Raw genomic sequence first — 18625 nt, 5'->3', positions numbered from 1 at the left:
ATATATATATATATGTGTGTGTGTGTATGGATATGTATATAGACCCGATCTCAACACTCACTCTTTTTTTTCCCCTTCTTAAATGCTAGGCTTAATTAAGTCTATTGCCCCTGATTTGACCAAACACCATTTTTATATAGTCCTATAGCACTTGTATTTTTATTTTGTAGCACACTTCACACACACACACACACACACAAATCATTTCTTCTATTAGATGTAAACTCTCAAGGCCAGAAAATTCATAACCTGGCATAATGCACATCACCTAATGGGTACTAAGTGATTTGTTGAAAGAAATCATTAATGTGTAAATGATAATTTTTATATATTTTGAAGAGAAAAAAGGTAAATAAGGAGAAAACAAAGAGATCAAAGTTATAATCAAGCAGCAAAATTACTGGCTTCAATTTTAGTGTTGTTTCTTTTCCTATCCATCCACCTACAACAGCAGCATATTTAGTTCTGGTCACTAGGAGTTGATGTTAAGGCTGATGACCTTAATAGATCTTCATTCGAGAATGCCTCTAAAAGGTGAGAAGGAAATTCATTTCTCCTCCATTTCTGAGGTTTTGTTTTGCTGAGTCTTTTCTTTTCTTTTTTTTTTTTAAGATTTTATTTATTTATTTGACAGAGAGAGACACAGCAAGAGAGGGAACACAATCAGGGGGAGTGGGAGAGGGAGAAGCAGGCTTCCCACTGAGCAGGGAGCCCGATGTGGGGCCCGATCCCAGGACCCTGGGATCATGACCTGAGCTGAAGGCAGATGCTTAATGACTGAGCCACCCACGCGCCCCTGCTGAGTCTTTTCAACCTAATCCTCAAATGACCCAAGGATTCTGCTCATCAACAGAAACCATCACTGGAGGATTCTGATTCATTCAGGTTGGCTTATAATTAGCAAAGAGATTTAAAAATATATATATTGAATCACTTTGAAGACGATTGTTCAGTTAGGAAATAATGATGTCAGGGACCAGTACCCCCATTAACAATAGGATGGTTCATTCAATTTAGGAAAAATTCAGAGACTAAAAGCTGGAACTTGTATGTTTTAGCATCAGTAAGAATCTGGGATAGGGAAGAGCCTTCTTGTACTGCAGGCACTGCAGACATGCTCTTATAATCACAACTGGTTAAATGGCCAACTGAAGGTCAGATATCCCCATCAGAAACAGAATCTTAGTCTTTTGGCTCTTAATGTTCCATTTGGAGCTGTTCTTTGGCTCAGCACATTGGAATGTGAAGTCAACTCACTCACCACATATTTATTGAACATCAACCATTGTGACAGATATATTGCCAGGATTCCAGCAATAGCAAGAATGAACACAAGATACTTCTTGCCTTTGACAAATTTACATTCTGACAAAACAAGAATATAAATCCCTGAACTACAAAGCAGAGTGAGGAAGAAACTTAAGAGAGAGACTGACAGAGAGGTCAGATACCACATCTATTTGAATAAATCAAGCAGGGTTTTATGGAGGTACCACACCGAGATGGACATTGAAGGATGGGTAGGAGAACAACAGATGGAGCCTGGAGATAAAGAGGGCATTTTCTAAGTAAATATGTGCAGCTGGGACAGCTGGAGCATGTTTCCATTAGAAGAGCAAGTAATCCATTTTGAATAGAATATACATTACATTACATGTGATGACATAATAGAAGATGAGTCTGGAAAGTTGATTTTTCTCATATGTGTGAAGACTGTTATATAGTTAATGAAAGATTTAGTAAGTAAAAGTCATGGGTTTGAGACCAGTAGTTACTATTTGACTTGGGTTTTTTCCCAAGATAGTAGACCATGTTTATGGTCTATCTGTTTATGGAGTAAGACTTTAGAAATCTATGTATAGAGCAAACTATGAAAACAGCTAAGTTTGTGTTTGGAATATTTTATGCCTCTTTTGACCCTCTACCATAGACTTCTCCCACTTTCCATTCTTCTCTAAGTAGAACTTGGATCTGATCCCATTCTGGTGAAGAATGACTGAGAATGAGTTGGGGATCAGGAAGGCGGGAATAATAGTTCTAAGAAGCATCCCCATATTATCAGGAGGACTCTTTGAGTAATAGGTTTCAAAACCCTAATGAATCACATTATAATGACAAAATATGAGGCAGTAGGATAAATACTTTGCTGCAGAAGGACATTGACATGGATCCCTCAAATCATGTAAAGTAGCATAGCATCTACATGTCTCCCTTTTATGTCACACAGGGGCCATCGGTTGTGAGAGTTACAGCCTACCTCAGAGTGTGGATGACTCAGGACAAATTATTTCCCAAAGTGAAAATTACTCAAGGTATAGGTATTGATTGTACTTTACTGGTCATGAAGGTATTGTACTTTACTGGTCATGATTTTTATTTTTCTTTCCATGAACTAGTGAAGGGGCATGAGGCAGTTAGGATAATGGAAAGGTAAATAAAAATCATGAGGTTCTGGGTTTTAGATCCAGTTTTAGTAGCAATTTGTTTAACAAAGAAAACCCACACACATTAGAAATGGGTATATACGTTCTAAGACTCATTCCACATCCCTACTCTCATATCAGAAGCCATAAATTATGGGTGTCCTTCCCTACAGTAAGGCAGCATAAAGGAATGTCAACTCTGAGCATTCCTTTTATGGTGCCTGTCCAGCACAGAGGGTTGTGGGCAGGTGAGAGCTGCGGATAGACAACCGACAAGGAAACTGGGGACCTGCATCTTCAGTCAGGTCCACAAGGTGACATTCTGTCAGGAAGATGTTCCGCTGGGCAGGTGGCCCCTGTGGGTGGTGCTGGGAGTGCCCCTGTTTGCTAGGAGAGATCACATTCCAGAATGCTGCCCGGAAGCGGCGAGAGAGTAGGTTATAGATAATGGGGTTGACGGCTGAGCTCAGGTAGAAGAAGACACCTGGAACACAGGAGATTAAAAAAAGAGACACACTGAGGAGAAATTGAATGAGAGGCATGATAGAGAGAAGCATAAATATTTAACAAAGACCTCGAATCCCTGCGACTGCCTCTTTTGGAAGTAATAATATATAAAAGACTCTAATTGAGAATACAAAATGCTCTGAACGGATCTACCACCTGTGTATTTAGGAATCAAACACAGAAAGATTAAAGAGTCTTGCAAAAAATTTAGGCTGGCATGGGATCTCTCTGAGATGCTTGGCAATTTCCTTTGATCCCCACTTGTTTAATTAAAGAACATGCTCTCATAGTACTAATAAGAGATGCTTTAAGTATCAGAGGAAAGAGAGATGTTTTTATCTCATTGGAGCTTTGCTTAAACTTATAATTTGAAACTGCAAGTAATAGAGGAATGGTAAATCAGTTAAGGCATAGTCCCTGCTGATATTTCTTATGATGCTAACTATCTCTTCAAAAAAATATTCCCCAATGCCCCTTTCCTACCTAGCCTTTCCCCTTGATGGCTCTTCCCACCTTCCAACTTTATTAAATAACTGTATTTTGCCATTTGTTTTCTCCACCGAATGCCTTGCACACTGCCATTTTCCTCTTTGGTATACACACTTCTCTTATTACTATGTCCTATTTTATTTCCCCAAGGCCCAAGATGGGCCTAAGGTTGAGAATCGGAGGACTTTGTTTATGATCTCGGCCCTTGCTTGTTCTGTGACCTTAGATGGATCTGGCACTACACTTCTTTTCTCTGCAAAATGGGAGTGGGAAAACCAGCCTAACCCACCTCCCTGGATTACTGTGAGGATAAAGTTGAGATGCTATCCACAGAGGGACTGAGAATGGCTAAGAATATAAAATAAGCGATAGGTACTGTCAATAACATATTCATGGTTGTCCTCTTTTCCATAGTTCAGGACATACAGAGTGGCATATGCCCTATGCGCAGAACTGGGCAGGGAGGAATACAGAAGAAGAATATTTCTGTGGACTGTTAATTCATTCAATAAATTCTTATTTAGTGCCAGAAACTTTGAGGCACATTGGTAGGTAGTAGATTTAGACTTTGTTCTCTAAGGACAGGGAACAGTATTACAGAGAAATAATCTATGCCTAACTTTAGCAGTTGACAAAAGAACAATACCTGTTAAGAGCAAAATATGTGATACTAACAGTCATCCTGTGGAAATTCACATGTAGCATAAACACAAGAATATAATGATCATGAATGATTTAATGGTGGCTAGTAATTGAACACTGACCAGCCCCTGAAGCAGGCAGGAGATAGTTGGGGAAGAGAGGAGAGAGCACTGCAGGTAGAAGGCATAGCCTGTGCAAATGTGCAGACAGGAATAGTTATATTATGCAGGAATAATGCAGAATCCGCAGAACTCTCTAATTAAGCAATTTGACAAATGCATGGTTTATGAATGGAAATACATAACTTGATCAAAAGGCAAGTTGGAGGCATTTTTTTGGTAGCATTTAAGAGGTGTAGATTTCAGCTGGTTGACAGTGTAGGGAAGAGAAAGATGATATTTTAACAGGAAAATGTTAATATAAATGCTGTAATTTGGAAATCTTAAAATGGTTGTCTTGATGCATCTGGAGATGTAGAGTCAACTAGTCAAGTCTCATGTGATCTCGTGCTGTTCTCCAATTTATTTTATCACTTCCGTTTTTCTCAGCTTAACCACAAAGATAAACTAAGAGCTATAAATATTTTTGAGATTTCACCCAGAATTCATAATTAATTTAACATGGAGGAAATTACTAATGTCCAGGTATAAACTGTTCACAAACCCTGCTGAGTACAAAAGAGAGGGTGATTGAAAACAGGTAATATACATGGCATTCAATACTCCTATGAACACTGTGGTCTTTGCTTTATGCACATGTCGAGCTTCCCATGCACAAGTTGCTCTTCTCTTTCTTCTCTGGTGATGTCTCTGATAATCCAAAGAGCCTGTAGAACCAGCCAGTGACTCACCGAAGTGGAGGGACAAGGTGGTCTGCACCTAAGTCTAACAGTCACACTAGCTGAGAAGGAAGGACATGGGTGACCATTCTTTGTTCCTCTTTGGAGTAAAAAACCCTGAACCTGAAGTTGGGTGACTTGGGTTGGAATGCTGTTTTTACCATTTGCCAGCCAAATGACTTTGGGCAGGTGAGTTCTTTTTTGTGGAACTGTTCTTTCAGCTGTAAAATGGTGATGATAACATCTACTTGTTGTGATGATTACAGAAAGATATGTAGTATTGTGCAGCTTAAAAAGCTATTATTTCATTTACTTCTTACCATCAGCCTATGGGTTGTATAGAGCAGGCATTATTGCCATTTTACAGTTGAGGAAACTTTGACATGAAGGAGGCCCCATTCTTCAGATCACTCTAAATATTAATGATGGGAGTGAGATGCAAATCCAGGTCCTCTGATTTAATGACCTTTCTACCACTCTTTCCACCAAATTCCATGGTTTCCTTCACAAGCAGCATTAAAGTAGCTTAAAAAGAAGGCTTTCATGAGGATCTAACACTTGCCGAAGATAATGAGATTTCAGGGATTAAACATCCATGTTTAATTAATAAGAACCAATTCAATCATGTGGTCATTGGAAGTAAAACAAAGGAATCACCTCTTAGACCACTTTCCAGCTGTAATCATCATACTTAGAGTTGAGGTCTTCAATAAAGTAGCATCTAAAACGCTGATCTGGTATCAGATCTTTGGATTTCTTTTGGACCCCTAACATACCTAATTGATATATGAATAAAATAAAAATCAAATGTGTTCTTTATTATGTGGTGGGTCCCCATAATCATAGTATATCAAATAGAACCTATTGCTCTATGCAAGATGATGCAGCTGCAATTACCTGAACACATGTGATGCAACGAAACCAGCCAAGATATTACCTGACACCACATGGATGAGATTGAACTCAGCAGCCAGGGATTCAGTCCATTCCTCCACAAAGCTGAAGAAGAGCCGATCAATGTGGAATGGGGCCCAACAGAGAGCAAACACCAAGACCAAGACAACTGGAAAAGGATGATGAATGAGAGAGCAAAAGACAGTCAAAGGAATGTATGCTTTGCCCACTCTGGGTATGCAATGCCCACTCTGAGTCCATCCATTCCTTCTAACATTCCTCCCCCCCCATCTTTCTTAAGCTATCATTGTAATGGACCATCTAGATCGTAATGAGCCTTTACATAGAATATTTACACATGAGAATGAATTGTATAGGATTTAGGATCAGTTTTCCATACACTTGTACAAGATTTCTTGTATAATTTAAGTTTACTTCGGAACACTTAAAATAGTATTGACTTTATTCAAAATTCTGAAAACATTCTATTGTGGAAAATATGTTGCAAGAAGATTGTTGGAACCACATAAACTGGTTATAGAAATAAAGTGATTGGGTTCAAGCAATTGGTATTTTTTAAAGTCATAGATTGATAACAAACTATTAATGTAGGATGAAGTATAAATGTTGTATGAATTTATCTTGTTACTCTAGAAATAATTAGAAAGTTCTGTGAATTCAGTCATTCTGTAAGGGGTGGGAGGGACATAAAGAAAGAGAAGAATCATGAGCATAATATTGCTTTACGAGCATCTTTTGATTGGGATGGGGATGTGTCTATTATATTATAACTTTCTAGATTACAGATTTCCTTCCAATTACTTTTTATTTTTATTTTGAAATAATTATAGATTCATAGAAATATACTATTGCCCAAATTTTTGTTTGTTTGTTTGTTTTGTTTTGTTTTGTTTTTTCAGCTCCCAAGACAGAGATTAATGCTACCGTAGTTTCTCTTCAGGGCATTCAATCTTCACCAATATAAATATGTAAATATATTCTTTCTCTTCTGAAGTTATAAAATACTTTTATTTCCCAAGACATGATGCTTGAGATTTGCCTCAGAACAATCTTGTAGGGGCTAAGGGAGAGATAGGAATATAGATGAAACAAGATTAGCTATGAGTTGATAATGTTTGAAGCTGGGTGATGGGTGTTTATTTTACAATTCTCTGAACTTGTGAGCACATTTGAAGTTTCCAGAGTAAATGGTACATATAGTTCCTGTTAGCAGTAAACATATTCAGAGTAAATGGTCTGCCTGTGTGGTATAGTTGCAAGAATATCTGAAAGATTCTTCTGAGTTTACCCCCCAAAGAAAAGTCCCTAATCTGCTCACTATTGCCTACTATTCCCTTAAGTTAAAAATTTAGTTAGTGTTGGGCTGCCTGGGTGGGCTCAGTAGGTCAAGTGTCCAACTCTTGATTTTAACTCAGGTCATGATCTCAGGGTCAGGAGGTCGAGCCCCTCATCGCTCAGCGGGGAGTCTGCTCTGGATTCTTTCTCTGTCTCTGCCACTCCCCCCCCCCCGAGTGCTTTCTCTCTCTCTCTCATAAATAAATCTTTAAAAAAATGTAGTTACTGTTAAAATTGAACTCTACCCCCCAAAGACAAATACTTTATTGTATATTTTATCACTGTGACTTTAATGTGAGTGCACTCTTTTTAGAGCAGATGATGATCAAGGAAAAAGGGAGGAGGGAGATAAGGAAGACATGGGATTTCTTAATAGGGAAAGTCAGATGCCAACAGAAGCTAAACAATTTCCAAGAAGATGAGTATTAGACAAATTTTAGGGACTTCACAGTTTTTTTGTTCATAAACACGGCACAGTTGTAGTGCTTTATATGCGTATTAGCCTGAAGGATTTGTTTCTTCCAAACCTTAGGTTTTGACTTGGGAAGTTTATTATAAATCTCCTTTCTCATCAATATCTCTCATACCCTAGTGTAGGATCATATATTTTTATAACATTCTCTTGGGAGAGTGTAGATCAGTGCCTGGATTTTTAAAATATCTTATCTATGCAAAAGAGTGTACTTTTTTATATAAAATGATACAATATTATAGGCGGGATAACTGTTTACTCTTGGCCAGGTGTTCTTAATCTGGAATTAAAAGATCCCAGGGAGTCCAAGGATGGTTGTCAGGAAGTGCATGATCCCCTGAAATGGATTATAAAATGTTTTGTGTAGGTATATTTGTACATTTTGAGTGTAGAGTCCACAGCTTTCATCATATTTTTTAAAAAAACTTATAACTCAAAATAGGTTAAAAGTCACCTGCTCATTTTATTTTGTTTTATTTTTTAAGATTTATTTATTTATTTTAGAGAGAGAGGCGGGGGAGGAGCAGGGGGAGAGGGAAGAGAATCTTAAGCAGACCCCTTGCTGAGCACGAAGTGGACTTGGAGCTCCATCTCATGACCTGAGCTGAAACCAAGAGTCAGACACTAAACCAACTGAGCCACCCACGTACCCCTCACCTGCTCATTTTAGAGAGGAAAAGTAATGCTCAAAATCTCAGAGAGTGAGATATATAGAGTGAGATTTATGGAATACCACACAGAGTGTATTACAAGGATGCAATTTAGTGCATTGTTTGAGGGTTGAAAACTAAAATAGAAACAAAACAGATCCTAGGAGCTTGGGAAAAAACAAGGTTTTGATGATATGTTTCAGGAGAATTTTGATTCTGATCCCAGCAGCACTTTCTCAGTACTAAATGCAACTCCTTTAAACAAACCCGAACAAAGTGGAGGACTTACACAGCATTTTGGTGACTGATTTTCTGGCTGGTCTTTGAATATTTGCAGTCACTTCCTCCGTCCCAAGGAGTTGGTCTTTCTTTAGCTGCAAGGGAAGTGGAAAAAGATACTAAGGGAGGGAAACATTGTTTCCTTCCGTCAAGATCCCAGAAGCCTAACTCTAACACTCATTTTGCAGACAAAAATATGGGAGTTAAAGAAACATAAGAATTTGTCAAATGTTTAACAATGAATTGGAGGTGAAGTTGGATCCAAGTCACCTAACTCAACTGGATTGATGGTTGTGGCTACATTGCAAAGCTACCATGTATCATATGCTATTCTATAGAACCCTAGTTATGCAGTATATTAATAGATATTCCATGAAAAGTGTGAAATCTAAAGTAAAAAATGTTAGGTAGGCTTTTTCACTCATTCATTCATTTATTCATTCATTCAATAATTATTAGAAGAGAATCCCTCTGCTATAGGGTAGGTAGGCACTAGAAAACAAAATGGATATTGTTTCTGCTTAATAAAGTTTATAGTCTTTATTGTGGGTCTTCTCAGGCCTTTAATGTGCTTGACAGACATTATGAACATCTTCTTGGGGTTCTGTGTATCATCCTTACCCCATCCCCACCTTCCATACCCCACATCTCCCATCTCAGCCTCAAGGGAGATAGTGCTTCTTTGACTCAACAATATCCCCTCTGACCCAACCCTTTTCAGTGGAATCTCTAGTATATCTTGAGGAGCACAATTTGGGAAAATCTGTGTTACTAATATTACTGATAAGAGTGCCTATGTTTCTGAGTTTAGGTGTTAAAATATATTCATCCTGTTGCAAGATGTGGTGATCCATGAAGAAGTATCTAAGAATATCAAATATTAACACTACATGTGCATGCAGTTTTCCCTACCCTGTTCAAGTCCCATCTACTCTAGAAGACTGGTGGCCACTGTAGCCCATTTTCTTCTCCTTCCTCTGAACTCCCATAGCACCGAAGATTGCATCATTCACCTAGCTGTAGAATTTTCTTCTCTTTAATTGACATATTTTTAGTTTGGGGGGATATACAACCAGATGAAGAAAGCTTTTAAGGACTCATGATAAACTACCATCAAGCATCTAGAAGACAGTACGGTATGTATTTGTGATTAATTCTCTAGCATTGATTCCCTTCTCCTACCAGTGGTACCCTGATTTTGCTTTAGGGAATTTAGTCCTTCTGCATTGTTAGTCATTAATCTGGATGGGAATGATCCCATCTCCAGCTCCAGGTTCGGAACATGATCAATGCAGCTATGATCCATCAGTCACAGTGACTGCATAATTGGGATCAAAGCGATTTCAGATACTTGCTTGTACTTCTAGGAATGGAAGTTTTATTTCTCTTTCACTGAGAGCCTTCTTGTTCTCTGCATGTGAGTTCTGGAATACAAGAGCTATTTTTTTTCCCACCATGAGGAAAGTGCTTGGAGCCACCAATGGCCTTCTGTGAGGATCTTGAGGTTAAAATCAACAGTATAGAAAGAAGAGCAGAGAAACAGAAATAAAGCTAGGTCTTTGAGAACGTTGTGTGTTTTATGGGATTAAACTTCATCAAGAGCCAGCTCTACCTCTTGACTTCTCAGGTCTCTACTTCCCATCATATTTTGCCAGATGGAGTTGGGGTTCCTTCGTTAGCACTGTAGAAACTTCTGACACACTGATCAAGGACATCAGGTGGAAAGAAAGTTCAACTTACTCTATATAGTATTGGGTAGATATATGGAAGATGTATTCCAATTCAAGATAAAAAAGAGATTGCTGTGGTTATGTGCAACAGTGGAGCAAACTGCTTTAAGAATCAGGGAGCTTCCTGGGCTGGATGGCATTTTTACAGAACACTTTAGAGAAGGTATTTAAAATTAAATAAGACTTGGACGGGAGGGTCATTAAAACTTGCGCCAAAGTTCAACAAAGGAATATCTTGTCTCTCTAACAAACATGTTAGCTCCTAGAAATCAGGTAGCTCTTGGGACCACACCAGTCCTGACACATCCACTTGAATGATTAACAAACCTGACCATCTGTCTCTGAATATACTGGTGCTCTCTACATATACCTGTGTCTTCACGAAGTGAGGGATTAAAGTTCCTGTGAGATTTGACTCTTCAGAGGTCACCTAGAACTTGGAAAGAAAGAAGGGAAAATACTGTGCAGTTATTAGGAATAGATGGGATGAAACTGAAGATAAGAGGTTATAAACATAATGTAAAACAAAATAATTCAGGTGGAGCATTCATCTCAGTGCTTGGCACGTGATACTCAGTAAGTTATATATAACTATGGTCATTCTGATTATTGTCCTTTTATTCGAAAGACATCATAAAAACTGAATTTTGAGGAAACAGTGTTATTTATTTATATCTGTGGGCCCACTCATGTGGATTACTGAGTCCCTTTCAGAAATTCTCTTTCTCATGGTACTGCTCACCCATAAGCAGCACTTGTGTTGAGACAAAGAAGCAGCCAGATGCAGACACAAAAAAACAAAACAAAAAACCTTTATGTTTAAGGTAAACTGCAAATCTTACTAAATCATCATCAATTAAATCTACTAAAGGTTCTAATTGTTTCAGACCATTTTTAAAAATTTGTCATTGTTACAAGATAGTTATCCCAGTATTTGATTTCAGTCCATAATTAAGAAAAATGAAAAACTATTGGGATCTCTTAGTCCCTTCTGTGGGTGGGTTTGACAGTTTTCTTTGGTAATTTCTCTACTTCAAGGAACAATTTCCTTAAATCAAACATAAAGCAAACAGTCCATACAGTTCTTTCATGAACAGGCTTTCTGTACAGTGTAGTTTGCAATGAAAAGAAAATTATAAATGTATTAATCATTGCTTACTTTTCAGCTTCTGTAGGTTTTAGTGATACAACTAGCCAAAGAGAGGGAGAGTGAAAAACTGAATATTTATGCATTGTATACATGATTTCAGCAGAATTTGAAGGAGGTGATCTAGTAGAATAGAATCCAAACAATTTGTCTAGCCAATATTAAATACTGCTTTATGTTTGGATACTTTTATTTCCCTTCAGATGTTTAGCAAAGTAGATACTCAACCATTAAGTATGCTATCCACTTCTGAACTTTTATTTTAGAAGTGAAGGTACAAAAGGAGTGAAAAATTGTGGTTACTGTATAGGAAGCTCAGAGACCTTCCTACCCCACTCTCCTTAGCTGTGTATAGGTGATAAAAGGTGAGGGGGGAGGTCAATGGGGCTGACTCCGGTTGATATATTATGCTGATCAGTTGTTTATATGATTATAATAATTCCAGCAGATGTTTAGTGTGTGGAGACTAAGCTTCAGAATAGCAAAATATAATCCTAGCTTTTGTGTAAATATTTCTACAATCTGAACAAAATCTGTTTATTTGAAAAAAATTAGTGCAACTCTGGCATGGCTGGATTCTGCTACAATTCATAATCCATCTTCTTCGATTCAAGTGTTAATGCTGCATGCAGAATTACAAGTAGTAGGTGAGAGCTCCAAAAGAACTTCCTCTCAGAGAGAAAGAAACTTGCCCCGGGGTTGTCTATTTTCCCTCTCTAACATGTTCTAACCTTGGAGAGCAGCTTAGTGGATACTCGTGTGCTGAAATGATGAAGCAGCCCTGAATACTCAGCTTTGAGCACACATATGGGCTCCCCTCCTTCCTTGGTCCTGGGATTTCATCAGTCTTAGGGTTTTTTTTGCCTTCTGAAGGCAGTGAGTGCCAAAGTCAATCATAACTTTAGATTTGCCAAGGGAGTCAATAACTTAATAATCATCAGATTTGCTTAGTCTCTTTTAAATCTCCTAGGTCAAGAAGCTCTTCAAAATAATGTTTCCAACTCTCTTGCTTTCAAAGGTAGAAAAGCTGAAGTCCAGCAATGAGTAAAATAATTTAACTTCATTCATTTGTTCATTCATTCATTCATTCATTCATTCAGATTACAGTCTAGCTGGAGAGAAATAAATTAAGGACCCCACAAGTATAGATTATAAATTGTAATAAATGCAATGAAGGAAAATCACCAGGAATCATACCACATACACAGGGACCAGGTGCAGCTAGAGAGTCAGGGAGTACTGCCCTGAGAAAGTGTGGGTGAAGTATGATTTAAAGGATAAGTTAGAGTTAAAAAGCAAAAGGGATTGTGATGATCAACAGTAGGAATATTTCAGGCAATGATATAGCAAAAGGTACAGCATTTGCAAAGTCCGTGAAGCCAATAGACTAGGGCCTATTTCTTCTGACTGTTAGTCTACAGATCTTTAAATTCCTCTAGCAGTGACTTACTAAGCAGATAGTTCCTTCCCTGGTGTCCTCTGGGTAATAGTTCATCCTTCCTGAGAATAGGAATGTTATGAGTTGCACTATACACACAAAGCAAACTAGGTAGTTTCTAAGCTTTTGTCTGAGCTGTCACTTAGGTCCTGATACAAGGTGGCCATAGGTTCATGACAATAAAACAAAGTGAAACACAAGGTAATTGGTCGGGGGTAGGGGTTGTGTGCTTCCTACTCAAAGGTAAATACTTCTTCCAAATTAACCCAAGACAAATGATTGGTTGGTGTTGGACAAAATGGTATTGGTCAGTTTGGGGTGAGATTTCTCATAGGGCTTATGATATTTGGAATCATGCAGAAGTCTTTCCCTCCAGTGATACACACAGGGCATCCTAAGACACTGCAAGCTAGTCGGGGGTGACATGCGTCTCTCGGTATAGAGGGGCCAGCCCTCCAAGAGGAGTTTGGTAAAACTCTCTGCCTGATTAAATTCACTCCTATGTTCAGACATCTGTGGTTCTTGGAACTTGTTCTTCCTACTTGGACTCTGTTGCTCACCTTGGGCACAGCAGATATGGAAAAGGACCACTGAGGGGCACTCATTTCTGACATCCCCTTTCTCAGAGATGCACTGAGATGGGAGTACATTAATTGTCACAGAATACGTGGTGGCAGAGCTGTCTGGAAGCAGATGATGTGAATGTGATGTATGCTTTGTTTTCCCTTCATTTATAATTCATGTTGCTCCTGCTCACAGATTTCTTTTCTCCTTTTTTTAAGTTATCACAAACTGTTAGAGCTATCAGGAGCCTTAGATATGATCTAATGTGACCTTTGCATTTTATAAATGTGAAAACTAACTCCAGGAGAGAATTGTGTGGCTTGCCTAAAAGTGTATTTTATGTGGGCTTTAGACCTGGGGGTCTAAATGGTCCCAAGACTGCTTCCTACACAAGCTGCCTTCTTAAATGGGCATAAGGCTGTCACAGTTAGATTTCATCTCTATGAACTTGGATGCAGAACATACCAGGAGAGGAATTATATAGGCTCACTACTACCCTCAGCAAAAGTAGTTTCTCTCAGCTAATTTAGATCCTAAAAAAGGGGGAAAAAACCAGTTTACCACCATGAGTATAGGCACCTCTAATTATTAGGTATGTTGCAAACTAAGTGGTAGTTTGTCATTCATCTCAGCTATCATTCAGTTCCACTCTCTTCTACTCTGTCTCATATGCTCTGGTCATGTCCTTGCCCTTCAATTTCCACCTGATCGAGAGAAGTCCAGGTTGGTCCCTCTCAAGCCATATTTTTACATTTTAGCCTGGTATTTCAACCAAAGGGTCAAAGTAACCATAAGGGACAGTGTGACTTTAAGATTGTATGTCTGTCTTGGAGTACAGGATAGGCAGAGACAGCTTGTGTTATACTCTGGCCAAGTTGGTCCAGAGGAAAATTTCAATGCAGGCAGTAGATGGGGGCAGGAGACAACAGGACGTGGGACAGTCCCTCCAGGGGTGGCCACCTTGTGCTGTTCAAAACAAGGCTCCACCTCAGACCTACGCAATCAGAATTTCCCAGGGGGAGGGGCCTGCACATTGATACCCACAGTAAGATTTCTAGGTGATCTGTAGAACTCCTAAGTTTGAAAGCCACAGGCACAGAGGAAGAGTAATGGAAGGTGAGTTAAAGGAAATGGTTTATAGTTGTGGTTAGTATTTGCCCAATTTTGAGACTACTCCTTTAACTTCTGTTTCCCCTCTAAGCTCATTCTGTTTTTCTGTATACTTCCTTCATTCTGAATTTCTCCACTTCTAAGTTTTTCCTCTGAACTTCAAGTCAGTGAGAAAAGAAGCGATGCTGCCCTAAGCCAGCGAGCTTGGATACTCACTTTGAGCCCCATAAGGTAGTAGAGGACACTGATGACAATCATGGGGAGGATGTAGAAGACGAAGGAAGTGACCTGGATGATGAAATTGTAGATCCATATGGGCTTGATGACCGCACAGGTGGCAGAGCCCGGGACCAGGGACCCATTGGGGAAGTAGTGGACCTTGATGCCATGAATGCTGGTGTTAGGCAGAGAGAAGAGAACAGAGAAGCCCCAGACGATGCCGAGGATCCTGAGAGCCCGCCGCCGGGTGCACTTCAGCTTGGCGCGGAAGGGGTGGAGGATAGCCACGTAGCGCTCCACGCTCACCGTGGTGACGCTGAGGATGGAGGCAAAGCACACCGTCTCAAAGAGGGCCGTCTTGAAGTAGCAGCCCACGAGTCCAAACAGGAAGGGGTAGTTGCGCCACATCTCGTAGACTTCCAGGGGCATCCCAAGGAGCAGGACCAAGAGGTCGGAGACAGCCAAGCTGAAGAGGTAGTAGTTGGTGGGTGTTTTCATAGTCTGGTGCCGCAGAATCACCAGGCACACCAGGAAGTTGCCAATGACCCCCACTACAAAAATCAGTGCATACACTGCAGTCACTGGGAAGAAGAAGTGGCTGCGGGGAGGTCCATACAGGAAGGCCAGATAGTCCTCGGTGCTGTTCAGGTATTTCTCGGATGGATCTTCCAGTTCCTGCTGGTGGATCCAGGAATCATTCTTGTGTTTTTCCATCGCTGACATTAAAATGCAAGACCTGAGACTCCTCTGATATGAGCCCGTGTCCCAGGCTGAGCCAGAAAAGAAAGAGAAAGCAGGCAGGAAAGCACAGACTCAGGGGAAAGAGGGTGGAAGAGTGTGAATACTTCAGTAAGGTTGGGCTGTTCAGACCCGGATCCCTTTTGAAGAGCTAGAGGCCCCGCCCCTCCACAGGCTGTGGCCCAATGAGTGTGTGTCAGACGCTCAGCAAGAGGACTGCTGGGTGGGAGAGCTGGCTTCGAAGCAGGGAGCTGGAGAGGAGGGGGAGACATTTCTCTGAATTGGAAGGAGCTGGGAAAACAGCTGACACAAACGGTGATACCCTACCTTAAATACGCTGTTTGAGCAGTGCATTTTGCAGAGTTGTGGAAATCCGGGTGGAATACAAATTAAAGTTCCAGGGTCTTGGGCAGGAGAGTACACATTTCCATTGATCCTTGTCACCTGCCCAGCGTGACAAAAATGGGAGATCAATAGATTTCTCAAGTTACCTTGTTCTGTTGGAAATTCAGGGCTTTCTGGGGGAAGTATGATCAATGTGCCCTTTTTGGTTTGATTGCATCCACAATAGAATCCAAAGCCTGTAAGAACACTTGCACATCATCTAGCCCTGCCTGTTGTCTGTCACTTCAGTGTCTTTTGGCAGTGCTTTCCTGTCCCAAAAGGCAGTAGGGTTTAGAATCGGGTACATCCATAGTAATCCCGTAAGACGTTGGGAACGTTACTCAAATTCTGCCAGCCTCATTTCCTTATCTGTAAATTGTAGATTCATTCACTCTATTTCATTCAACAAATGCTTCTTGAGGATTCATCATGTACTGGGCAATGTTCTAGGCTTTGTAGAAGTATCATTGAACAAGCAAGACAACATTTCTGTCATATGGAGCTTTTCTTACAGTAGGGAATTCTGAAAATATACAGGCAAATTAATAATATGATTGAAGATAATAATTTGTGTTGTGAGGAAAAAGGAAACAGGATTACACAAACAAAAGGCTGGAGGTGTTCTCTTATCAAGGGTAGTCAAAAAAAACTTATCTCAGGAGACGTTATTTGGGCTGAGTTCTGAATGATGAAAAGACAGTCATAAAAGAGCTAAGGGAAGTGCATTCCCAGCAAAAGTAATGGCAAGTGCAAAAGTCCTGAGGCAGTCACAAGCCTGATGCATTTCAGAAACATCAAGAAGACAAATGTAGATGGGACTTAATGAGTAGACTAAATGAGTGGACTTAATGAGGAGTATGAGTGATTAGCTTGAAGTGACTGGTGGGGACCAGATCATGTAAATTTTTCTAGGATGATATAGAGTGTCAGTCTGATGCAGACTGCAGAGAGAAATCTTTGGAAAGTTTTGAGCAGAATTAAGAAGGGTAAAGTTTTAATAGGATGTAGGCAGGAGGCTGATACAGTATTCTAAGAAATAGTAATGCCTCGGATTATGGCTTGGAGTACTATGGTAGCAGTAGGTTTGGGAGATATCTGAGTTTGGGAATATTTTTGCAAGGGATGGTACCTTTTATGATTGTTGAGAAGATTAAATGAGAGTACTGATGTTAAAGTGTCTTATACTTAAGAGATGCTCACCGAATGTTAATTATTTTTCCCTTTTATTTGTTAAATTGAATGGTAAAACTGAGACTAAAGAGGTCAAGAGGTCAAGTCCAAGAATAATCTGTTGGTCAAGTTGGGGCAGTTTATGCTGCTGTAAGAAATGATATCTCAGTGGTTTAAAACAGTAAAGATTTATTTCTCACACTACAGATTTATCATTGGCCAGCTGGAGGGTCTGTCCCGTGCTGTACTCACTCTAGGATCCAGGCTGGTGGAGTGGTCACTATCTGGGACTTTGCTGATCATTGCGATAAAAAGTGAGCTCTGGAAGGTCTCAAGTAGGTAATCATAAACCCCAGCCGAGAAGTGAGTAATACATGCCACCTTTGCTCATAGCTCCCAGCTCTTTGTCCAGGGCTAATCATGTGTATCCACTCAAACACAACAGCGGCAGGGAGTGCTCTCTTACCATATTCACAGCAGATAGAGAAGCAGGAAAATTTGCTGAACAGCCTGAACAATGACATACATAGAAAGTCATGGCAGAGCCAGCATTGGAGCCGTCTCATTCATGATGAGCTCTGACATTGCAATCACTATTAGCAAACTTGAATATATATTTCTGATCAAGTGTAAGTATTGGGATGCAGTCTCTCATCGAGATGCAGGGCCATTAAAATCATAAGGGTGGACAGTAGCAGATGTGAACTCGAGGCTGGGACAACAAATTAAAGATTCAAAGGCATCCCTATTGTGACAGGGGAGGTTTAATCAAATAGAACGGTGTCTAGTAAGGGATGCGGGAACAGGCTCGGTGCAGGGAGACGTAGAAGTGATAAAGGCGTGGACTCTAGTGCAGGCTTGGGGTTCACATCCTGAGCATGCCTCTTACTCACTGTGTAACCACAAGCAACTTATTTAACCTCCTTGAGTCTCAGCTATCCCATCAACAAAATGAGTAAAATAGCAGTACTTCCTGATAGCATTGTTAGTAGAGTGAAATAGCTTCTGATGAAATGTTTGAGACATATTATTTGAAATGGCACAGTATTTTAAATACGGACTTAATAGTAAGGTATGTAATAAAATAACAATTTAATAATAGAAGTGTATTTTTATTGGGGTCAAGAAGGCTTGAAAGATTTGAAAACTGGGAGATGTGTTTGGGAGTGTTCATGTGAAAAGGACTTCTCAGTTTTAATGAGCTATCAGTACAGGAGAGCAAGTCAAAGTAGCTGATAAGAAAGTATATGCACATCTATTCCCTAGATCACCTGGGTCTGGATCTGCACTGTCTAGCTATGTGAAGATTGTGAGATTGAAGAGGAGCTCAGTATCCCGAAGGCAACGTTTGATGCAGGTTGGGAATGTTTGGCGTGAAGAAGACTCAGAAGAGTGAAGTGGGAAATGAGGGTCACCTTCAAATGTTTGACAATATGTTTGGATGACACCTAAGGAAAGAGGGGGAAGCTCATGTGGAGAAAACCCAAGGAAGCCACAATAGGGGGTCAGTTCCCCTGGAATTTCCTGATAATCAAACAGAAAACCTCTTAGAATTGTTTACCCGAATGAAAAGAA

General features: G+C 39.9%; 1 protein-coding gene and 1 long non-coding RNA gene across 2 annotated transcripts in view; one reads left to right on the top strand and one right to left on the bottom strand.

Annotated features, from left to right (window-relative positions):
* The window catches only part of LOC141371441 (uncharacterized), a 93503-nt gene that overhangs the window by 49140 nt on the left and 25738 nt on the right, over window positions 1-18625 (top strand). The gene's annotated exons all lie outside the window — the stretch shown is intronic.
* On the bottom strand, window positions 803-15589 carry NMUR2 (neuromedin U receptor 2). The gene is made up of 4 exons (XM_025866637.2): window positions 14756-15589; window positions 8561-8645; window positions 5837-5962; window positions 803-2907 (listed from the first exon to the last, which is right to left on the bottom strand). Exons 1-4 carry the CDS (start codon window positions 15479-15481, stop codon window positions 2636-2638), a joined length of 1209 nt encoding a protein of 402 aa, XP_025722422.1. The 5' UTR covers window positions 15482-15589; the 3' UTR covers window positions 803-2635.

Source organism: Callorhinus ursinus, unplaced genomic scaffold (genome assembly GCF_003265705.2).
Source record: "Callorhinus ursinus isolate GAN/ISIS: 27379988/994484 unplaced genomic scaffold, GSC_fseal_2.0 scaffold3, whole genome shotgun sequence".
Classification (NCBI taxonomy): Eukaryota; Metazoa; Chordata; class Mammalia; order Carnivora; family Otariidae; genus Callorhinus; species Callorhinus ursinus.
This window is presented reverse-complemented; position numbering and strand designations above follow the sequence as displayed.